The sequence below is a fragment of the Psittacula echo genome (genome assembly GCF_963264785.1).
Source record: "Psittacula echo genome assembly, chromosome: 2".
Classification (NCBI taxonomy): domain Eukaryota; kingdom Metazoa; phylum Chordata; class Aves; order Psittaciformes; family Psittacidae; genus Psittacula; species Psittacula echo.
The window spans coordinates 147847876-147873128 of NC_137737.1; the positions used below are offsets into that span (position 1 = coordinate 147847876).

The window sequence follows — 25253 nt, forward strand, 5'->3', positions numbered from 1 at the left end:
AGTGTCACATTTCCAACGAGCCCTTCCCTGTTGGTGAGCACGAGGTCAAGCATGGCACCTCCCCTTGTTGGTTCCTCTATTACTTGCAGAAGGAAGTTGTCTTCCACACAATCGAGGAACCTCCTGGATTGCTTGTGCCGGGCCGTACCTTCACTCCAACAGATGTCAGGGTGGTTGAAGTCTCCCATGAGAACAAGGGCCTGTGAGCTTGAGGCTGTTCCTATCTGCCTATAGAGCACTTCATCCACAGAGTCCTCTTGATCAGGCGGTCTGTAACAGATCCCCACAGTAATGTCTCCCATCACTGTTCTCCCTTTAACCCTGACCCACAAACTCTCTGTCGACTGCTCACCCATCCCCAGACAGAGTTCCATACTCTCCAGCCTATCTCTAACATAAATAGCAACTCCCCCTCCCCACCTGCCAGGCCTGTCTTTTCTATAGAGCCTGTAACCTTCCATTCCAACACTCCAGTCGTAGGAGCCATCCCACCATGTTTCTGTGATTCCTACTATATCATACTCCCGCAGTCGTGCACACATCTCTAATTCCTCTTGTTTGTTTCCCATGCTACGGGCGTTTGCATAGAGGCATCTGAGCTGAGCTCCAAATGAAGCCAGCTCATTGGCTGGAGCAGCTGGAATATCTCTGCATCGCTCCGAGCATTTATTGTAGGTGCTGGCAACTGACTGGGTGTGTTGGGATGGAACGATGCCCCCCTCCCCCAACACATCTAGTTTAAAGAAACCTTGACCAGCCTGGCAAGCCTGCTACCAAAACCACTCTTCCTCTTCTTTGTCAGATCAGCTCTACCAGCCCCCAGTAGACCTGGCCTACTAACTTGGCCTACTAACTTGGTATAACAGAGAGCATGCAATAAGTTGAAAAGATAGAAAAAGGAAAACCAGTATGGTGGAGAGAGCAGTGAGAAGAGGACTCATGTTTCCTCAGAACAAAGTTTTACCTTTTTTGACAACTTATATGCAAAATTGCTCAGCTAAACTGATCAATAACTTTCACTGGGTTTTTGAGTATACCTATTTGTTATTATATTGTTCTAAAATAGGCTTGCAGTGTAGTTCTCATCTGATTCCATTTATTTATTTATTTATTCATTTAATCACAGAATCCTGAAATACAGAATTTAACATCCCATTCTGGATGCTTTCTGGATATAAAGTAGAAGACCATTTTAGTCCTACTTTGCTGTCGAGAGTTTTAGAGCTGTTTTCCACAGGTATCTTGAGAAGGTGCTTACAACACTGGATGGTATAGGGATACCCATTTAATCTTGTTATGCATAGCATACCCTACTCCAGTACTATACTTCCAGTACTCTTGTATGGTTAACAAAGAATACCAATTTTCTCTTTACATGGTCTGAATTTTCAGAACTATTGAGTAGCCCAAATGGGGTTCTTTCAGGTAAAATATGTTTTGGTTATAAATCTGCTGTCAGGATGAAATCTTGGTTCTATTGATGTCTCTAGTATATTCCTGATTTTTTTTTTTTTTTTTTAATGGAATCCAGGTTTTGACCATAATTTTCATGAAAGTGGATGCCTCATCTTTGCAGGTTTATTAAGTCTTGTTCTATGTGTTTTCAGACCTGCTGATACTGTGTGTACTCAGGAGAGGAAGATGCTTTGTCGGTATGAGACACAGAGCTGTTTCCTCTTGGCTTTTTTAGCTGTTACAGCTTTCTTCATCAGTGATGCTCAGGGCCAAGGTAAGCCATAAAAAAGAAGCTTTTCATTCTGATGTGCAGAAATAAACTTTCTTATTCCAAATGCAAGTGTTACTTCCCTCTTAGGAGGATGTGGATCCACACATACTACTGAAGTGAAGCAGGAGGTTTGGTGCTGATCTTGGGGTGTGGAAGGAGTAGAATTATTTTTTCATGTGTGCTCTTTGAACCTAGTATCTCAAATAGCATTAATCTTTTTGCAAATTCAGGTGTCTCTCTCTCTATATATATAGCTTTTATTTACTTGAAACACTGATCAGAAATTGCTATAACTGCTCTCTACATAATCAAGTCTAAAGGACCATCTATGATATTAAATTTATATGCAATATATATTTTTTTTCTTTGTTGGAACAGTAGCTGTGGTAACACTTACATCATTCAATATTGCACAGGACTATTAAATGTCACAGACTACTTCTTCAGCTTTCTTTTTTAAATCTCCTTTGTGGGTATTAAAAGATACTACTGAGGTTGTTAAGCTTAAATACTTGTTGGATCACATTGACAGTGGCTTGACTTTTAGAGAAAATATATCCTATTGCTTTGGGAAGGAGAGAGGAAGAATGCCAATGAGATTTTATGATTTCTAAAGAAAGATGTTTCTCTCAACTTTACATTTATGTAATCCCTTTGATATGAGACTGTGTAGGCATAACTGGGACCAGAATTTGATCCTGGGGCTCTTCTAAAGCGTCTTGTATAATGCATTATTCATGAGTACATTCAAAGACTAGTTGCGACCTGAGGCTTTCCAAGTTCTGGCAAATGCAAGTAGCAGAGCTGTCCAGCCTGCGTGGCACTCACGTGCTGTGGAAGCATACATACCATCTTGGATGTTTGGGAATCTGGGAGAGTTTTATAGGCCTCTCACAGAACTTAGGAACACGTGTAAGCAGTAATATTTAATGTGGGCGATGTGAGGTGAATGAAGAAATACATGTTCCTGATGTTCAACACATCAGTTCTGGTCAGAAATGAGGTTCAGAATGTTTGTGACTTAATGAGCCAATAAAGCAAAGCATATGGTTAGTCCTCTCTCTTGTGTTTTTCAGTCCTAATACATATGGTTAAGATTTGCAGAATACTACTGGGGATTGAGATTCATCTCCAGAAAGTTTTGCAAAATTCCTTGGGCTTGGAAAACCATACTCTTCCCCCGACTTTTATTTATTTATTTTAACTTTGATTTAATCAGCCATCCCTAAAAGAGAAAGCTCTCAATTCTTTATACAGTGAAATTAAGGTCAAAGAGAGTTTTTTCCATAGTCACACTAGCAAAGCTAGAGTTGGTGTACTTCATGAATAAAGAACAATACTTCCCTTGTTCTTACATTCTTTCAGCAAGCATTAGCTGCAGAATGCTGTCAGCAAGGTCATACTAAGCTAAGTGGACTATTGCCTTGGCCCAAAATGACTGTATGTTATTGAATGGGGTGATAAGAAGTCTCTAGTCCATGTTCGCAGAAGAAAAATATCTCTTGCTACACTTAAAGTAATAAGATGTTTCTCAAATCCATTCTTTCCTCAAGGTTGCCACCCCTTGCAGTAAACTCTTCACGCAGCAGGCTAACTATTTACATTTTAATACAACACTAACAGTATGGTTGTCTGTTTTAAGAAATCGTACACCCTGCCAAGGTGTAGGAAGAGCTGATATTTGTTCCAGCCTGTTTCCTTCCTTTGGCAAAGATGCTCAGGTAAAGGTGTATAATGTGACTTCTTGGAAAGGAGAATGTGTTTGGGAAACTGAAGTCAACATGCCTGAAGCTACAACTTAATACTTCAGCTGAGGAGTTATCTGCATTGAGCTACACGGTTCTATCTCATTTATTACCTGAATGCCTTCATAGTGCCTTTCAGTTTTTACTCAACAGCAATTACACTTTCATCACTGCTCTTTCTTTCTCATTCATAATGTGACTTAAACAACAGCTTTTTTCTACTTATGTTCTTATATAATACACAAAAATAGTGCTAGGCAAGAAAAAGACTAGAATTTTCCATTTATTCATAGAGTAAGGGGATTGAAGAATTTTTGGTCCTTATTTAAAGATGGAAGCTTTTCTTTCTGTAGCAGTAATTTCCATGTGTTACTAATGTAATTGCTGTGCATATTGACTTGTTAAATTCTTATGACAAAAGCAAACTGGAAGCCACATGATTTAGCTAGTATCCAGTATTAGACTGTTGGATGTCTTGGAGAACTACATATATGCAATTTATGGTATTTTTCCTTTCCATTAAGATACTGAATATTTCAAAGCACTCTTTCCATAGTTGTCCACAAGGCTCATATGTTTGGAGTACTAATTTATCTGGTGGCATAAACCAAAGCCTTGAACTTGTCTGAAGTTTTCTTTTGGGTGACTGCTCTAATGTTGCTGACGGCCGTTCTCTTTTGCATTCCTGTAAAACCACTTAATGAGCTCTAGCTACTGATTTTTATCAGTTAACTGACTCAGCTTGGATTAATTTTTTTCCCTTTCTGCAAGAAGTGAGATTTTGTTCCACAGACAATAAAGGTCCAAAGAAATAAAGATATCCTCTTCAGGTTGGTGAATGCGTAGTAATTCCCATCAGTATTTTGTTGTCTGTTCGAGTGTTAGATTTGTAACTTCCTTAGCTATATGTACTTTTCTCTGCCAGAATGTTAGTCTTTGCACAACTAAGGCACAGTTGAGTATCTGTCTGGTGAATAATCCTTTTCTTCCTTATAGTTAACTGCTGTGTGGGAATGTCTGTTCCCCTGCGCTACCACCTTTAATACAAAAAGTACCCAGTGAAAATTGACTAGTTATGTAAAGACTATCCTGGCACAACTTTTCTAGTCTTTCATGTTGTAACTCTGTAGTAAACAGAAGAACTTCTGGTGATTGTGTCCTTCTTTGCTTGTAAGATCTATGATTGTTTTTTAGGAGCTCCCAAAGTGTACCTGGTTTGGTGATGGCTAATGGCAATTAGGCCAGAACTATGCTTCTTTGTTACAGGGTGCTTTCATAAACTGTTAAGTTAAAAGTAGGGTGGAATGGAATGACAGGGGAAGGAAGAAGATGGCAGAGAAAATGAACTCTGAAATTCTGACATGATTTTATTTGTCAATCCTTGGTGTTACTTTGTTGCTCTCTGCTCTTCCTCTTAATCCCGGTACAAATTTACCACTTAATCCTGATGAAACATGCAGCATTTTTACACTTGCATACTGTCATTGTTCAGAAGTTTATTTGCTATTCCTTAGGCAAAATAAATAACAAAAGGAATTGCATATTTTGCAAACTCCTAAGTATGATTTGCCAGACTTGGTTCATTCAGCCCCAGTTCATTGTGATTTATGCATAACTCAAAGACAGAATGAATCTTGAGAATGAATTAAAAGCTGTAATCCATAACTACAGTCTGCTTGGCTTTCAAAACATTTTGCCATAGTGTCTGCCATTTTATTACAATTATGGCATGCTGAATGTTCCTGCAGAAACCTGCCCAGCAAAACAGTTTGCAATAAGAGGGCCAAATTTTCAAAGAACTTAGTTTGTACCTGCAGGGATTCCTGCACACACTCTTGCTTACAGCCTCTTTTTCTTTAAACTTCAGTGAAGTGACAGGCAGTCTGAAAATGAGGTCTGACAAGATTGTGCCCAGAAACTGGGGAAATGCCCTGATTGGGTGTAAGCCCAGTGCTGTGAATCAGAACACTTTTGAGTGCATGGAACTGGTGTGCTACCTGTTCTTTCTATCCCCTTGACTCTCTTCTTGAGCTTGTTCTCTGAAGCCTTTGAGAATGTGGTGGAGGTGTTATTAAGCTGTTCTTGGTGCTTATGTACTTTTTTTTCCCCTGTTTTATGATGTTAGGTCCATCAAGGCAGAAAACTGCAAAATCTATCTGGCAAAACTGTCCCTTATGGGTTAAGAGGCTGGATGCAAGGGAATACATCTCTTGTATTATGTCTCCAGATTTTTTCTTCTAAGACCCCAAATGTTTTTAATGGTAGATGACATGAAAGAAAACACAACCCCAAATCTCAAAAACCTACAGCCTGTCTCTTCCCTTCTTCTTTCTTCCCTCAAGCTGTTGGAAAAAGGAGCACGTAGGAAAAAGCAATCACTTCAGGACAGGTCTTTGGCTGCTGCTAGTGCCAGAGCTGCGTTGGCTGTAGCAGGTCAAATGGAGAGTTCAGAAACTTGTTGGCTGGCACATTCTGCCTGTTGACTCAGATGCTCCGTATGCTGTAATCCTTGAAACTCAAAAATACGATGAGAACTGTTGGCTTATTATGTCTAGAGGACCAACAAACCATGGGCAAGAGCCTGGTCACTGAGGAGCTCTGTTGGGCTCTGGGGAAAAGAAATAGCCACTTCCCCCCTTCAGATAATTTCCCTTATTTCTTATACTTAGAGAAGCCTTAAGGGTGGTAGTGGTAGAGGCACCAAGGGTTTGTAAAATGGAGACATTCAGAGAGCTGTGGGGGTGGTAAGGTTGATGGGGGAGTTTGTTAGTCTTTTCTAGCCCTTTCTGTTGCTTGGCCTCTGGACAGTTTCCCTGGCTGCCTTTCCCTCTAGATAAGTTAGTTCTCTGTGAGCCAAACCCCATTCAAATGTGTTGCCCTTACTGAAAGTCTTGGATACCACTGGCTGCACAACTACCTGCTCTACTCCAGCTGTTTGCTGTGGAGGGATGTGGCTTCCTGAAGAACAGCTAAAATGCTGTGTAGAGTTTTGCCCAGCATCAGTGGAGATTGTCCGAGCAGAGAGGAATGCAAAGCTGTGGAAAACTAGTTTATGGGCACAGACATAGTTATGGGCATAGTTGCTGCTTTTGCGGTAACAACATAGGGTGTATTTTCCACTTGTTTCCTCTGCTTCACTGAAATATCACCTCTTTCTCATTCATTTCATGCTTTTATTCATTTCACCTGCTGCTTTTACTTGAAACTTAAGCACAATATAAATAAAAACTGCTTATAATCCAGATTGCCCCTTGTCTAAATCTTGACTTGCCTGTGCATGCCTGCTAGTTTTGATGAGACTGAAGCAGTTCCTGCAGCTGGGCAAGTTTGTGCTGCTTAGGCCAGGTTTGCAAACTGAGCAGCTGATGTTCCCTCTGCCTTGTGCATGCCTGTATTTCCTCTTGGTTGTTGTGTCCTCACAAGGCTTCGAAAATTTGGCCCTGACTGACCTTAAGTGTGGGGAAGGGCCCACAGTAATGCAAGGTAAAGGAGGCTGGGCAATGCAGTGTAAGCAAAGAGAGCAATTTTAATTCCCGTATATTAACAAAGAGCATTTTTATTACCAGCTTTGCCTGCTAAACTAGACCCTTAACATCTAACACTGTTTGTCTTTCTGTCTTCTGTTGTTAGGCTGTTAGTTTGTTCTTATAAAGAGATAAATAAAAGATATGTCTGAGGGAAGTAGTGCACTTGGGGATGTCATTTTACAAACTAATAAACTGATGTACGTGATATTTTGAATAACTTGCATCCTTTATCATTAAAATTTTGTGTTGTCTTCCTATATGTGTTTATCTTTGTTTAAAATTGGCAGTTGCTTTTTATTTGAATTTAAAATGTTGTTTTCTTTCCCCGCTTGCAGTGTCCCCACCAACAAGACTAAGATATAACGTAGTCAGTCCTGACAGTGTACAGATCTCTTGGAAAGCCTCCAAAGGGCAATTCACTGGATATAAGCTTCTTGTCACTCCAAGTTCAGGTAAAACAAAAGTCTGTTTGTTCTTCTTTAAGGTGACTTTAAGGGACTGTCTTCCTAAGGCTGAACAGCTTTTCAGAGGCTAGTGTCATTTTGCAGGACTAAGGAAGTGTGAGCAAGCTGTGGATAATGGAATATTGGCTGGTCAACAGAAGAGAGAAATCAGTTTTGCCAGGGGGTAAATCATAGGCATAGAATGTGGGAATCAAATGCTTAAGGTAGTACAAGTGGGTGGCTCTTTACTTCATATGTAGCCCTTGGGAATTGTCACTGATCATGTCATTACCTTTCTTTCAGTGGGGTATAAGGAAATCTAGGAAGCCAAAGCTTTGAGTTGGATCTTTGATTTGGATCTTTGAGTTGGATCTTCCTGAGCCTTCTCCCATAGTGAGCTCCCCAGAGAAAAGAAAAAAAAAGATTTTAGGAAAAAATAAAAATAAAAGCACCCAAACAAGCCCAAAAACAGTTTAAAAGGCTTTTTGAATGAAAACTTAAAATGTAAAGCTAGGCAACAAAATGGCTGTATAGGGCTACTTGTATAGAGGTACTACTTCTGTACACATTTAAATATAGATACACTTTTAGCATAGAGCTAAAATACATATTTGTATACAATTTATATATATGCATATATATACATAGAAGTGTTTAATATTTGTATTTATACATAAGAATTTCCTCGTCCAAATGAAATGGGCAGAGGGTATTCAGAGACGATGTGGGTATGATGGATTCAGAACTGTCAGCCACTCACAGAGCAGTATGAGAGCCTGGGGGCATGATGTTGGCTACATTGACAGCTTTTTGTCAAATGTTTCCTTTTTTCTCAATTAATGGTTTTGCTGGACAAATTGTTTTTAATTACATGCCATTACTATTATGTTACATATATTATATTGCATAATATATTAATGATATTATGTTACATGCCAATTACTATCATATGAGGCCCGAATACAAAGGCTGATTGGTTGATTTTAGAGTGTCTATGTCTAAAAAAATTGGTCCATGTCTTTGGTCAGGCTGCCTGAATTCTTGTTTTTATGGGATGCCATCTGACTGGGCTGTATGGATGCTTCCGAAAGTGGGAACACTTGGGTAACTGTAGAGCTCGCGATAGTTGTAAGTCATTACATTTACCATGCTATAAGAAAAGCAAACAAAATTATGCATTTGTGGGTTTTTTTTTTTTTTGTCTGTTCTCTTACAGGTGGAAAAACCAATCAATTAATTCTTCAAAACACTGCAACCAAAGCAATTATTCAAGGTCTTATTCCAGATCAAACCTATGCTCTTCAGATCATTGCATTCAGTGAAGACAAGGAGAGTAAACCAGCACAAGGCCAGTTCAGAAGTATGTGTCTTTATCATGATATTCAGAATTTATCAGATATTTAAAGTAATTTATGAAACTGTAATGAAGTCAGATGCAAAGTAGGACAATGGAAAAACAGTTCCTTCTGTGGTGGAAGGCTAATCACAGATTTTAATTGGTACATGTAGAGCTGGAGGCCTGAATTGATCTAGTCACTCTTGCATAGGAGATTCCTGCTTTGGGCTATCTTTTTTTCTAGTGGTTTGAAATCACTTTATTTCCCCATTATGTTATGAAATTAGCCAGTGTCTCATGGAAAAGAATCTTCAGCAAGCAGAAACAAGAAGGAAAGTACTATATTCTGATAGTTGAAACATTTCCTTCCCTTTGTCCAACTTTTAATAAAAACATTCTTAGAGCAATGCCAGCTGACAACTAGTTGTTAGTTCAATGATACTATTGACTGAATTCTTACTGATCTTCAGATGTCAAATATGTTTACGAATTATGGTTAAGACTTTTTATATCTGACCTACACATATTCTCAATGTCTATATCATAGTGATATAATTGTCTTGATCTGCATCTTAAACAGCTCAGCTAAATGAGATTAAAGGAGATTTGGCCGATAAAGACAAAAATGTGGCAGTCTGGCAGTACAGTTGAAAGCCTACTGAATTCCCTTTGGATAATACTTCTCACTGTCATTGCTAAACTGCCTTTCTCTTAGAACCATCACAAGATAAAATATGCTGACTACTTCATGTGGTATTTGTCAAAGTTTTTCTAGCTTTTCACCACTACAACTGTGTGTTTACTACTTTAAGTTCTGTCTGGTTAGAAAACCCACAAACCCACAGATTATTGTAGCAGTAAAGAGCAGGCCACATAAAGCTATACCAACTTCTATAATATGAAGTGTTGCTGGTTTTTAAACTACCTCTATTCTTCAGGAGAAGTAGAGCTTGCAACTTGATTTAAGAATAAAGGGTTATGTTCTATTTAGTATACTCTTCCTTTGCTGCAGCTGAAAACATGTAGTACTTGATGAGAATGTGATTTCATTTGACAATATGATGCCTTGCATAAATGAAATTAGATACAGCATGTATACAAATCCTTCTATTTTACTATCTTGTATTCTGCTCTTTTTTCCCTTTTCTGACAAGTGGCCACTAATTCTTGAGGTGAAAAATGGTCAACCATATACAAAGCTTTGAGAATATGTTCTGATTTAGTGCACTGGAAGTATGTTTAATGCTGCTGAGTTGCAACTGATGTACTAAGAATTCTCAAGCCTACAATAAAACTTTATTGTTGAAAAAGTATTCTTCTTTATATACCTGGGTATACTTTCTTATCCTAGCTCTAGTATATTCTTACTTTAGTATACATTAAATGGGGAATTTTTTTTCCTTTTGAAGTGTGGCTGTAAAATATACATTAGGTAAGTTTTTTGTCTGTGTAAATATGTGAGTAAAACTGGTGTCTTCTTGTCTGTTCTTTCTATGTGATTAGAATATTGACAGTTAGAAATGGCTTTCCCAAATCCAGAAATCTCTGTCAGGATTTGACCTTGTCTCCTATGAGCATTTTCAGACTTTGGTATTGGTTCTCTGGAGAGAACAGCACTAGCATTAGAGGAGGCCATCAAGTGGGTCCATAGTTTGCTCTGAGATTTTTCTCATAGGAATAATGCTGTTTGAAGGCCAAGGAAAAGCGTTCTTTTTGACTAGTAGCATTCTGGTAATTTGAGCTCATTTATTTTATTTGGAGTCTTGTTTAAATAAGAATTAAACCCAAACTTCTGAATAAGACCTGATGTCATCGTGACATTATCTGTAACCCAGCTAATAATCAAGATCTGCCTTGGTAAAAGCTAACTCCTTAGCAAGCTTGTGGACCTGAATTTGCTTCTGAATCACTTTCAAAACCTAAATGTAGAGGTGATGTACAGGTACACATCCTGTGTTAGTAAGGAGAGAAGTTAAAAATTCAGTTACTTTTTCACCAATTTCCTTACTTTTATACTGGAGTGTAAGAGCTGTAGGTTCTGCAGCCACTAGTAAAGTCACACTCAGATAGTTGACAATGATTTGTTGTCTTTCTTAGACCGTAGGATGGTATTGTGGTTATATTTTGGACTGGAATTTAGAGCACTCTCGGCTGTGTCAGATATTTCATATACTACTCGGTAAATTAGTGAAATCCATTCGACTTTTGTCCACTTCCGTAAAACAGAATACTTGTATTGTCTATTTGATATCATGTGTTTCAAGAGAGATAACCTTCTTTCACCCTCTCACAGTGTTCTTTGAACAATGTAGCATAGAGAAACTGATCCTGGCTAGACTGAGTTCCTACTTGGAAGAATGTTGATCATAGTCCAGCTTTACATGAGCTAAAGATTTTAATTGGAGTAGAATTTTACTTTCTAAGAAAGATATTTCATTATTTTTCATTCTTTTAAGCTGTTCCTGGCCATTGTAGATGTCTGGGGCGTTGACACCAAGTTGACACTAAGGAAATTCTGAAAGGATTATTTTTTTTCCTTATATGTGACTTTAGCAGTGATTTTGCCAGAATCTTTCAGACTAACTAGGGTGATACTGGCTACTAATGTAATATTAAGAATTTCTAATCAAGCTGGGTTCTGCTTGGCTGTTACGGGAGATTTGGGACGTAAGAAGGGAGGTATCCCACCCACTTGTGGGACAGGAAACCGTTGAAGGCTGAGCTTTGGAATAACTTCACTCACATGGGAGTATTTGGTGCCCTGATCATAGATTTGGGCATGGGATCTAAGCTGATTCTTTAAAGAGGATAATGTAACAGCTGGCTTATGTGCTTTTGCATTGAATGACTTGGAGTGGAACTCTGCAATGCTGGACTTTCCCCAGCTAGCTTTGCCAATTTCTGGACTGTATTTCCAGCGCTGGATCTTGTCAGCGTGGGCTTAGGTGCTGACATCACTGTATTTGGACTCTCCTGTGTGAGGAGAGTCACTTTTCAGAACTTTAATGATGATAGGACAGGGAAAGATTCATAAAAAGAATAAACCCAGAGGGAGGGAGGGAAAACCCAGTAACAGTCACTTGTTACCTGAGCATATCACGAGTTGTTGCGTGCAACTTCTTTATCTCTAAGAAGAAAATTACATGCTTCTGACTGCACTGTTTCTAGTTTGATTGATTATTTTTCCTTGCTTTACTTTTCAGTTAAAGATATAGAGAGAAGAAAAGAAACAAGTAAATCCAAGGTGAAGGATCCAGAAAAAACAAATGCGAGTAAACCAGCTCCAGAAGGTCAGATCATAACACACATGACTTATGCGATAATCTGAAAATAACCAGCTTTTTTAGTTAACTTGGCCATTGTATAGATTTTTCTTCTGTCAGTACTTTAAATCTGGTTTCCAGGGTTAAGTTAAACAGAAGGGAAAAATTAAGGATATTGGAGTGTTGCTACAACAGAGGTATTGCTTTTAGTTCTGTGTTGTGCTTTACCACTTTATACAGTAAGCACGAAGTATCACCATGCATAGCATGAAAGCATGTTGCCTGTATTTCCCTACTTGGTGCACTTTAAGTCATGAAAGAATCGCATGTACATATATATACATAATAATAATTTCGTATCATCTTAGCTGCAAGGCAGACTTGCAGGATTAATTCCTATCTAAGGTTGAATTTGTTGTGTTGTATAATTAGACACATAATAACTTGATAATTCTGTCCTAATGTAGGTCATACACATGAAAACATCTGAAATATCTTGGGGGTTAGGGGGAAAGGAGTTCACTTTGTCTTGTTGCAAGAAGCCAATGTTCTGGTGAAATGACTGTCATGAGAAGCTTGTCTGGTATGGACAGTAAAATCTATTTCAAGCTTAATATATAACTCTATTTCCTGTTATTCCAACATTCAAATAGCATCTTCTTTATTAAGTAACCCCAACAGTAACTATTCCCTTCAGTTTTATGATATTCAGAACAAGCACAGACGAGAATAGCTTAATGACTTTAAATAGTCTCTCTGTAAATAAATTGGATCCCATTTATCCCACTCTTTTTAGCTCTGTTCCCTACTAATGCAAGTATCAAAGACTCACTCAAAGCTCCTTGAAGCCCATGCAAATTTTTCTCACTTCAGTGGGTTTTTCTTCTTACCAGACATACTTGTGTCATGTTGTATTTATTAATGCTATACAAGTTTGTTTCCATACAGCATTTCTCAAGCCAATGCACCCTTGAATTCATCACACTGAGTGTGTTGGGGAAAATGCTAGTAGTTATAACACTTAAAAAGCAGGTTATACCTGCTAGTCCATGATAGGGTAGTGGATAGGTGATCTTTCTTTCATGTCTAGAGGAAGACTGAATTGGAAGAAATGAGAGCACTAAAGAAGGAAAATGTGATTTGTCTTCTTAATGAAGGACAAAATATGAAGTGATAAAAGTTGAAGGAGGGAAAATTGAGCCTGTAATAGGAAAATGTTGATTAAATGCAGGCAGAGAAAAGTGTCTGCCAGACTGTGGGAGAGGATTTATGCTTTCTTACGGAGTAGGGGCAAAAATACAGTTGGCGAGAGGAGACTGGACCTGTAGCCTCTCCCTTTTTAGGATTCATGTTTGTTTGTGAAGTCTTGAGCTCAGTCACTTTCTTCCACTCTGCACGGTTTTTAGCCATCTAAACTTCTTCAGTTGTATTGGGTCAGTTTGTATCCGAGCAAAATGTGCTTCCACTGGGACTCGTGAAAAGCCATTGCCTTACTCTTACAGTAGCAGGTTTTACTATAAAACTGGGGTACATATTTGAACAAAAGGCAAAACTTACCAACTTATTGATCATCAAAACTGACCAACAAGAAAACCCATTATGCTCATTTTTACGAATTCGTGATTTTGTTCAATCCTATTCCCAACCCAGCTATATTTTAATGTAAAGTAATAGACTTTTTTCCTGCTGTCTAGCTATTACATATTTCTCCCCTTTGCACAGTATAATGATTATTCAGAGTGATGGAGATTCCAAGCAAATGACTTCAGTGGGAGCAGAGTGAGAGTCCAAGCAAAAATGTTGTGCAGAAATAACAGCATCAGCAAAAAAGTGCATAGCTGGGATAGAATTGAATTAGAACTGATTCACAGAGAGTAATGGTATCAAAACTTTCCTAGTTTAACATGCAAAGACCATTCTACCTCAGCTTGATATTGGATTAAAGAAAAGTAAAGAAGAGTCTGTGAAATAAATGGATTAAAGATACAAGAGCAAAATCTTATGGTGAAACTATGAAGAATAACTTGATGTTGTGCAGATGTTTGACAGGAAATTATTTGAGCATGACCAAATGAATTCAGGCCAGCAGTTAATTGCTTTCATAACAATTTAGTATTTGGCTATCTTTGATGAATTTAATAGCAACCCTGATAGATTCTGTGGCTGTGTTGCATCCTTAATCAAGTTGGTAAGACCTCAGGATTTAAGAGTGCAAAAAAAATTATTAGGTAGTATAATAACTAATCTGAAAACAAGAGCAATGTTTGCCCACAAAGAAAAAAATTGAAACAATTGGTGTTGACAGTGGTTGTGGCTTCTGCTCTTGTCTTGACTGAAACAATAGAGAAAACAGATTTTACAGTTTCTGCAAGTATTATAGTCAAGTTTTGATGTAAGGAGGTACCTTCTGTAAACATCTGCCCCACTTGTTACAGGAGGATGTTTATGTAGGAAGAAACTACAGTGTCTTTGCAAGCCTTAGAAAGGCAAAGATCATCAGTCATGTTACTGCATGTGGAGGATTGTCAGATTTGGCATTTAGTAGGCCAGAAAATCTAAAATCAGTTTTGGGGCAAAACTAATAAAGCACAGCAATATGGGTATTTAAAACATGTATGTAAAATGTGTATGAAATATGGTCTCTGTCAATAATTCAAGGTTCAGTTTGTGTATTATGATAAATCACATATCCTGCTGATTTTCCTGGAAGGCACACAGTTATAGAGATTTGTTGTTTATAAATACTTAGATAATATACTTTCTATAGGGTCACATAACAAAATCCAGAAATTTCACTTTCAATTTCACTGGGACAAAGATTTCACCATAACTCTTTTACTCATAGAAAACAGCTCTTTGCTAAGAAATCCAAGATGAGTATCTGTATTAATGATTCCAGATGGTTTCAAAGCTTCTTCCTCTTACTTTCATCTGTGGTTTGGAGAACTTATTCTGCAGTTCGGTCTGTTGTTTGATTATGAACTCTCTGAGGCTCTAGGTAGTGCTGGGAGGCCTGGATATCTTCTGTTAACCTTCCAAATCTACCTTTTTCTTTTGTCCTTAAATTAGATTGTATTTGGGTTTTGCTCTGTCTTCATGGAACTCCGCCAGTGGCTCGTGTGGCTTCCTAGTAATTTTTCCAGCAGCTTCAGTAACCTAGATTAAATTTTTCCATCTATTTTGTCCTGCCCACTCAAGTAGCTTGAAAAGATTTACTTCTTTCTTTCCTACTCTAAGTACTGTGCTCTTATCTCAAACAAGCCTTCGAGGTATACCCAGTAATGTCATAGTGCCAAATTAGTTCAGGTTTAATGTCTAGCACTCATCCATCAAATGTTCACTTTATATTTGATTTCCAGAAACCTTCTCCAGCTCTGCGCAACCACTTTCAAGTCTTGAATCTCCTTTCTTATATTTTTCAGAACTTGTCAGTTTTCAGCTTAGTGATTTATCACTGCTGTGCACCCTCATAGTAATGTCAGAAGCCTTTTCTCTTTCTGTTGAGATAAAGCTCACAGACTCAGCTTCTTTCAACATGCAGATATTTGAGTACTTGTCCCCTGGCACTTCTCCAACTCTGTCATGTACAAAGCTCCTTTCTGTACAGTGACAGGGGTTAATACATTCTGTCCCTTCTCAGATGTTTTACAGTTTCTCAGATAGCTTCTATGAGTGATTCTCTGATTTAATCCCTTTGGGGAGGGGAGAATCGCAGTGTTTTGTCTATATTCTGTGACAAATATGCAACTATATCCTTTCTCTGCTGAGTATTTCTGTGTGTCTGAAATGTTTTTAGACACACATTTGAATAAAACGCACAAAACATTGAGGGTCAGTTTTATTTTCTTGCTTATGGACTTTATTTGGGGGGTTTTTAGTTGAGAGATGTGGTGGCTTATCCTAGGATAGCAGCCAAACCCCCACCTAGCTGCTTCCTCACTCTCCTCCCCAGCAGTACAGGAGGAAGGAGAAAGAACAGGAATAAAAAAGCTCATGGGTTGAGGCAAAGATGGGGAGACTGCTTGCCAGTTACCATTGTAAGCAAACAGTCAACTAGGGGAAAATTTACTTAATTTATTGCCAATTAAGGTAATTTTAACAGATGCTAATGTGGGTAGTGAAAACAAAAAGGCAAACATTAAAACAACAGTTTTCCTCCCTACTTTCACACACTGAACTTGACATCTTCCCTTCTCCCAGACTCCTCTTCTCCCTTGCTATCGCTGCAGGTTATGCTCAGTCCAAGTCCACTCAGAGGAAACAAACAGTGCAAAAAACGGTGTCAAGGAGTTATTTCTCTCTGCCATTCTTTTCTTCTTCTCCAGTGTGTGTTCTCCAAAAGCTGCAGGGAATATCTGCTCCACCATGGAGCACCTTCTTATCTCAAGATTCCCTCTGCTGTTTCGCACTCCTCTCCCCTCACATCCCACTTTTTCTACCTGGTATTTTCTGCCTTTTCTGGAATGTGTTTTCCCAGAGGTGTCACCACCTGTGCACAGGCACAGGGCAGCCCCAGGCCTCTTCTCAAAAGACCACCCTTCTGTCTCTGCTGCTGCCAAACCTGGGCACAGACACCCAACATAAGAAGTGCTCTTAAACATGTTGTGTTCAGAAATTCCCTTATGCAAATCTCAAATCAGGGTGATTTATGACAGCATCAAGCACGTATGAACCAGATTTCTCTTCTGAATCAAGTTTTTACAGGATAAGCCTTCTACAGACTGTACACTATTGAAATGAGCTGTAAGCTCCCGTAAAAGATTATGTGATTTTACATATAATGCAATGTAACAGTTACTTTCTCATCATAAAGTGCATGTAATATAATTATTTAGTAAGTATGACTTGTTAGGGAGGTGAGAGACCTTCACTGCCCAGTACAGAACATACTGCTTAGTTCAGCCTTCCCAAATTAGAACTGTGTTTCACCCCTGGAGAAAGTCCATTAGGCACAGGCGTGGTTTTTTTGCCAACATGTGGCTTAGTCAAAAACTTGGGAGAACTGCAGCCTTTTAAATCCTTTAGATGCTTCTTCCTGATGGAGTCACCTTTACTACATGACAGGAACCAAACTGGCAGAATATTACCAGAGCTGCCTGGGTCAGTGTGGGACCTGAGATAACCTGAGAAAAGGGGTATTGCCACTCGGTTCCTGTCCAAATGGAGTATGCAGGTGGAAGCTCTAGGACAAGTCAACTGACAATAAAAGCTAGATCTGCATTTATCATCATGGAAGACTGAGACAAGCAGATAGAAATTTAGGAAAGAGAATTTATGGCTAATCTGTTGGGTCATGGGTATAGGAAGGATGAATGAAAGATTTAGGCACTGGGTGAGTGAAAAATAATGTAGAAATCATAGTGGGCCTCAGAGATGAGAAAGAACTGCAGGTGTTTTAATGAGCTGTGTAACGCTATACCTTGGCTTCCACAAAGCATACTAGAAAGGTGTAGATACCAGGTTATATTATCTGTATTATGTAGGTAATATAACATGAACTAACATTAAAAAGTGACTTCATGTGTCTTGACTAATATGTCTGCATTTGTATATTAAGTTAAACATAAAACGTTTTGAGGAAGAGGTAAAAAAACCTGTAAGGATAAACGAATGTTTCCTTTGAAAGAATTTAGTATTATTAGTGACCTCTAGTGAATTTAATATTTTTAGTTTTAGATATTGCTATTATTATTTAGATATTTTTAGTAATTGATATTGCTATTATGCATATGGATGTATATGCATGCAAATTACAAATATCATGGAGACTGGCTGCTCACTCTGTGTCCCTCTGACATATGCTGGACTTATTCTCTTTTTTGTCACTACTCAGTGCTGCACAAGGAGACTGTGGTTGTATTGGTTGTAAATTTCAAGTTTTTAGTACTTTCAGGGTTTAGTATCATAAAGTCTCCTGGAAAGAAAAAGAGCCCTGAAGCCATCTGTCATGTGATACTTACCTGCTAAATATTAATAGGAATAAGTATGTCTGCAGTTTCTTTCACATGCGTGTGCTCTGCCAGTGCTCTACATCATGCAGAAACAACATCCCTTTGGTGGTGTATCTTTTGCAGCTTTTCTGGAGCTTTTGTACCTTTTCTTGTGAACATAAATTTTAGCTTTCTGGTCTATGTCTAGAAAATAGGCTGACTTCTCAACTGCCTGTAAAAACTGTGTAGACATATCCAAAATGATTCTCTTTTGCAGTGAGATAGTTTTTGATTTATTTTGTAATGCATTTTACATTATTACTCATATTATTATTTAGATTATTTCTACAGCCTTTCAAAGTAAGTAATACTTTTTCTTCCAGTGCTATCTACATTATCAGATAATGCAAAAGTCATATCATTCCTCAAAATGGCATGGTATGCATATCTGAGGCTTCTTTTATAATAACTCTTGCAAGTGAGGTTACATCAGTCTTCTGGTAGTGACAGAAATGAAAGGGGCAGTAAACTTGAAAAATACACTGATTGGCTTTCTTCTTCCAATACTGCTGTCATCTTTAAGGCAAATAAGCTTTGACATTCACTCTGCAGCTGTTGAATTGCACTATTTAAGCAGAGTAGGAAAAAATCCAGAGAGATATATCAAAACACTATTCAGCAGAAGAGACTAATTATCTAATTTATTAACTTGTCTGTTTAGTTAGTGTCAGATGCTTCAGTAAGTATTACTAGACAGTGTGAAACAAATGCTGTGAGGTATTTGACTAAACCACAGGAATTAATACCTTCTGAACTTCTGCTCTGTTGGCCGTGTTTCATAGTTTTACTCACTTCATCCTGGCTAATGTAACTGCAAATACTGGATTCAGTCATGACCTTTTTATTTATTTATTTATTTATTTATTTACTGCTGAACTCCTCTCCTATGGAAATCATTACCTCTGTCTTTACAAAGCCTATAATTGGCCTTACTAACAGCGTTTCCCTGAGCTTTATGGAGGGCACTTTAGCTCTTGTAATATGAGCAAGCAGAAGGAGATCGTAACTATGTTGTGTGGGCATTACTGCCTAGTGTCATTCTTTTCTTTTGAAACAAACCCTATCTTCTCAGCCCTTGCGCATTAATCTGATTCTGCAGTCTGATGGTAAAAGCAAAGTTTATTGGGAAGTACTTGGCTCTTCCACTACCAATATGATTTCTTTTTTGTCTTGTGTTAGGGATCACTGAATCCTGTGCCCACTAGAAGCACGCAGACTTGCCCCAGCTCCATGACCCCAGTCTATAAAACTGTGAGCTTTGTACATTATAAATTCCTTGTTAGTCATTGGAGGACTTACAGAAGGAATCATGTGCAAGGAAGCTTTTCGGTCAACTCCCCTTTACTGTCTGGAATGTTTAGCTTATTTTACTGTGGATGACCAACTCTTAGTCCAGGAGTTCATCATATCAATTTCTCTGGAGGACATAGATAAGCTTTTGTATCCTTTGACGACTACTTGCAACTTTGGACTTCCTTTTGCAATGACAATATTTTATGGACCTGGCCAGGATCCTTCGGCGAACTCCTGCTTCCTGCCTCCCACAAATGAAAACCTGATAGGAAGTATCAGCACTGATGTGAACACACTTCTTAAATGCTTTTCCCTTACCATCTTTTTGGTAGTTGCTTTGGGAAAAAACAAGCAAGCTACATTTAGAGATTGCAGCATTTACATCTGCCAACTAAATAGCCGTTAGTTTACTTGCAAGTGTTTTGAAATATCTGAATAAGAGAAATATGTTCCTGGGAGAAAGCAAGCTTGAAAGTGAAGACCCAAAAATGCCTATGAAAGCTGGAATTGGGAAAGGGTTTACTTTGAGTAGTGCACTTTGATCCTGACAGAAGAAGTCCCTGATTGAAGTGAGATTAGGGAAGAGAGAGAAACACAGAGAAAGAGATTGGGAGAACAGAAAGGTTGATCTTAACGTAAGAAAGGTCTCGTATATTTTGTAACTGCCTTGTCTATTTCAGATATCTCTAAAGTTATGAATGATTTTCTTTATTTACCTTAGCCTGGTTTGAGATTAAGTATTAACATGGAGGTTGCTGGCTACCTTCTTCAATTTAGGTATGCCAGACAAACTCTTGCTTTGTTCAGAAAATGGAAAGCTTGGCACTACAACTTATGGCCAATCTCCATTCTTACCCTAGGATTCCACTTATCTTCTGGCTCCTCCTTTTTGTATGAGGAGCTGCTTTTCTTCCATCTGCCAGTATATTGACATATATATATTAACATATATATAATATATTAACAGTATATTAACCACATATACATGGTCGTGATTGTGCATTACCTCTCATCCTTTCATTCAGTGTTACAGGCCAGGCAGAAGCTGGCTTTCTGTTATCCACAGTCTCCACCCCATCCCTCTGTAGGAACTCTCTTTGAATGCATCTGCTTCACTGAAAAGTAGATATAGTGTTGACATAGATATCTAGATAATTTGTAGCTCAAGGGAAAAACCCCACAACACTCCACTTCCCCAAAAAGCACACTTTATAGCTCTTTACTCATTCAGAGTAGAAAAAGAGTAGAAAAATAAACTCAGCCTATCTTTGTCCTAAAGGTAAGTTTCAATTTTGTCATAAAGCAATCTAGCTCCTAATATCAGAACTGCTCACGTTCATAACACTTGAGTTATGTCTGTCCTTCTATCACTGCGTAGTAAATATGTATAATGCTTGGTAAATCTGAACCATTACCAGCTGAAAACCTCCTGTCTAGGCTCTTATTTTTCTTTTCCTTTGCTAGCTTTCCATAAGGCACTGAGCTTTTTTTGTGCAATCTGCTTTTAGCTGAAGTGGGAGACTGCTATTCATGTTCTTTAATGACTGATTAATAGAAGCTCAGCTGAATGAAGGGTCTTTCATTCAATTCAGACTCTCTTTTCATCTCTTCAAGTCATTAGCTCTTGGGCATCCACCCAATCCACAGTGCGCTGGCATGGCTGGATTCTGCTGGCAGCAAGACACTCTTACTTTAGGTCAGATTCAGGGTCTGTGTTGATATGTTTTGTTATTGAAATACTTTCATTATTGCCATGCTGAGACACTACTTAACAGTTCTTCATCATCTGACCTTACAACTTCTCATAATTTGAAGTCTGTAGGCTTGCTTTTGGCTACGTATATTCTAGGCAAATATCTCAGTATATCGTGAGTGATGCTTGTCTTTGATAGAATTAGCAGTTTTTAAAGTTTGCATGGTAACCTTGAAGGGAGAATCAAAAAAAGCTTTGCAGAGTTGTTAGTAGACAGATACATTAATAAACACTGAAGTGCAAGACCAAGACCTTTTTGTAAGAAAGCTATGATCATAAAGGATTTATATATTCATCAGCAAATTTATAATGGATTTGCATTCCAGTTGTATTGAATACCCTGATGAACAAGTGGCATTGCTTTGTGGTCTGAACAGCAAAATGGGAGATTAAGGTTAACATTTTGGTATCTCTTCTCAGGGACTGTGTTCCTTGAGGTGGCCTTGTCTTGAATATGACTAGAAGGTGCTGAATCTTTTGCTTTTCAACTGTCTGCTGTACAAGGTCACTTTCAAGGCTGTTCCTTACACTATGGGGGGGGGGAGTCTAGTTTCACAGTCTCATTCATCTGATACTGACGCTGCTGCACAGCATCAAGCAGTAGCTTGTACTGAGGGGTGATTATTTGAGGGTCATTTCCACCCTTACTGTGTAATCTGAGGTCTTCACGTTCTTTGTGGACTTGCTGATGCAGGACTCCAGTTCTGGGCTGTCTCATGGTCAGCACCCTTTGCCTGATGCCCTGTGTGCTGAGTAGGCCTTGGTGTTGTAGCTGTGCTATGTCCCTTCATTAAAAACACGCTAGTTAGTAGCTGAAACAGAACTTACCTGGCTGATTTGTCCATGTTTTCCACATGTTCCACAAGTGTTCTGCCCCTTCATTAAAAACACGCTAGTTAGTAGCTGAAACAGAACTTACCTGGCTGATTTGTCCATGTTTTCCGCATGTTCCACAAGTGTTCTCACCTGTCTGGTACGCCTGTACTGATCGTAATAGTCTGTCTGCATATAATGAGGGAGTCGTGTTTCCTTACCTGACTGCTGGGTTTTGTGTGTGTCTCTTTGTCTCATGAAGTGTTTGTTTGGCTCATTATTCCCCAGTAAGTGGAGCCATGGTACTCTTGTAAGAGTACGCTCTCCCGAAATTCTCGAAGTAGCTTGTCTGGGGAGCCAGATTGATGCTTGAGCGTAGTCAGTTTCTTTGTAGGCAGGAAAGTTAGAAGTAAAGGTTAGTCTCAGGAGGGTCTTTGCTTGGTTTTGGTTTGTTTATGTGGTTAAAAATGTGTGGTAAAATTTCTGGTCTTTCACATTGATCTTTTTAGTAAGTATGATAAAGGAATGAAAACTTTGAATTGTGAGCATAAAGATGATAGCTCCTTCAAAAAGACTGAATTGGCTGTGGCTTGTGAAATATCTCATCTCCTTACACTGTATCTTTCCTCTCCATACCCTCAAGACCTTGCAAACTCAACATCCAAGTTTAGCTCAATACCTAGGGGGCAGGGAAGTCAAACAGTGGCAAATGTTTCTTCTTCAGCGCTTCATAATATTTAGTGGGTTTTTCATTCTCCAAGAAGCAGTAACAAAGCATTAGTTGCAAGCAATAATGATTATATGTTTCAGGTTGGTTGAGATACTTCTATGAATTTGATGAGCAGTCTTGTTTAGCTATACCTTAAAAAAACAAAATGACACTCAGAAGCTCCTTTTTTGTCTCAATGGGATCACAGGTTCTTTGCCAGCCTTGCAACCATTAGTACTTTATTAATCTCGGAATAGAAAACAGATGGTGGGAGGGAAACCCTAAAACTGATGTAATAGAATGTAATTATGCAAAAATTGTTATTTATTGGAAAAAATGAGCAAGAACAACTGAACAATTATATATTAAATATTGAACATTTTTTCTTTGGAAAAAAAAATAATAAGGTCTTCTGTTGAGCTCCATAGGACTATCTTAATAAATTTTCATATGGTTGCCCTCTCCCTGCTTTTCAGGCATCAGGGTAGTTTAACTGCAGGTACGCCTATTAAAATACATGGTTTTAGTTTAGCCAGTGGTTTCATTTTGATTATGGCTATTGTAAATAGCTAAGTTAATACTCGACAAACTAAAAATAAGCCCAGATGTCTAAGAAGAGCCTGTACCTTGTGATAGACCCCTTCTTTGGTTTTGACAGTTCCCGTAACAGCTGTATGCTTTGGGTAGCAGACAGTAATTTGTCTAGATTAATTAAAATAATTGTCTTTTCCTTAGTGCAAATTTTAAATTCACTCTTACAGATTTAGAATTTACCCTTGTTTCTGGAAGACCTTCTAAAAAACATCTTATGTAATGCAGTTGTTAGAGTCTTATTGCTTCCTATGCAGAGATTTTCTGTTAAATCAGAATTAGAATTTTTCTCATGTGTCTGCAAGTTAAAGATTAGAAATTAGCCTTCCAACGTAGAGTGAAATTGGTAAGAAAATCCCCGTGCTGAAGACTTTAGGGTAAGGTACTACATTTGATTTTTTGTTTTGTTTTTCAAAAATGCAGTTGCATTTAGAGGTAAGACTTGTCATTTTGTTTTGGAGTTTTTGAAACACTATAAAGAGATGTAGCTATAAATGACACTGAATGGAAGAAAATATTCTTCCATTGAATTGAAGAAAATGCAATGGAAGAAAAGAACAGAATTATTTTGAGATTTGTCATTAGTCCTTCTGTTTTTAAAAATTTAACTGTCTGCTGTATATGATATTGCATAACTGATGTGCCTCTATGCATTGTTTATCTGTCTAGCTGGATGATACTGTAAGTACCTGATCAAAGAAATAATAAGTGAATCAAAGAGACTGGAATCTTGAACAGGAATAAATGTTGCAGGATTGAAGACAGGGGTGTAATCTGCCCAAGAGGAAAAATACACAAGATGGCTACTTAGTCATTAGTTTATGGTGGGAATAATTAGTGGATGAGAAGAATTTGAAAGTCTATGAACTAGAGGAAAAGAAAATCAAAAAGTTATCTTAAATGCTTACTTAGGAAAAGATATGTGTGGTATGTTTATTGCTGCTTAGCCCCCTGATCAATACTTTAATAGAGTGGCACAGACTTTTGGGATTCTCCTTTTAAATCGTTCACTGAGACTTAACCAAACAACCTCAAAATCAGATCCTCTGAGGAAGACACCAGGGTGTGCTGGTGGCCAACTGGCTGGAAAACAGCTTTGCAGAAAATGTCTTGAAGGTCTTGGTGGACAACAGGTTGACTGGGAGCCAGTAATGTGCCTGTGTAAAGAAGACCAACAGCTTTCTGGGCTGCATTAGGTAGAAAGTTGTCAGCAGGTCAAGGGAGGTGATCCTCTCTGCTCAACCCTGGTGAAGCCACATGTGGAGTTCTGTGTCCAGTGCTGGGCTGGTTTCCCAGTAGAAGACAGACATGGACTTACTGGAGTGAGTCCAGTGAAGGGCCATGAATATGGTTAATGAATATGAATGTGATTAAGGGCTTGAAGCATCTTTCATAAGAGGAGAGGCTGAGACAGCTGGACTGTTCAGCCTGGAGTGCAGAAGGTTCAAGGGATATTTGTAAAAATATACATTTGAAGGAGTAAAGAAGGCAGAGACTCTTCTTAGTGGTGTTCAGTCAAAGGACAAGAGGCAGTGGACACAAACTGAAATAACTGTAAATTCCATTTAATCAAAGAATTAATTTACTCAAAGAATTCTTTTACTGTGAGGTGGTCAAACACTAAAGAAGGTTACTATGTTATGGGGCCTCCATGTTCTGAGATGCTTTAACCTGACTGGACACAGCCAGAGCAATCTGCTGGAGTTACCCTTGCTTTGAGCAGGGCAGTTTGACTAGACAGTCTCAATGGTCCCTTCCCACCTCCCTGTGATTCTGGGAGTTAGAGATTCTTCAGAATAGAATGTTTACTTGGACATCTCTGCTAATGAGACAACAGATGAACTGCTAAATTTGAGAGCGCACAAATTCCATCCCAAGCTTTTGTGGATTGACACAACATACAAAATTAGTGATGCTTCTGAAGATCACTGCGTATCTATATTTCTCTATATAAGCATATACATTGGTTACATTCTGATAATATCGTTTCAAGAAATGCTTAAAGGTATTATAGGGACTTGAATTTGAAAGTCTTCTGTACTGTAACTATACTGCACCATCTTT

The 25253-nt window shown here is 38.4% G+C and overlaps 1 protein-coding gene across 1 annotated transcript in view; it reads left to right on the forward strand.

Annotated features, from left to right (window-relative positions):
• Positions 1–1108: 1108 nt before the first annotated feature.
• COL14A1 (collagen type XIV alpha 1 chain) overlaps positions 1109–25253 on the forward strand; it is a gene marked incomplete at its 3' end in the record, with an annotated part of 111932 nt that continues 87787 nt past the window's right edge. Inside the window, exons 1-4 of the mRNA XM_080609731.1 lie at positions 1109–1729; positions 7334–7450; positions 8658–8801; positions 11981–12067. Coding sequence (XP_080465857.1) covers positions 1642–1729; positions 7334–7450; positions 8658–8801; positions 11981–12067 — 436 coding nt within the window. The 5' untranslated portion in view covers positions 1109–1641. The remainder of the gene's footprint in view (positions 1730–7333; positions 7451–8657; positions 8802–11980; positions 12068–25253) is intronic.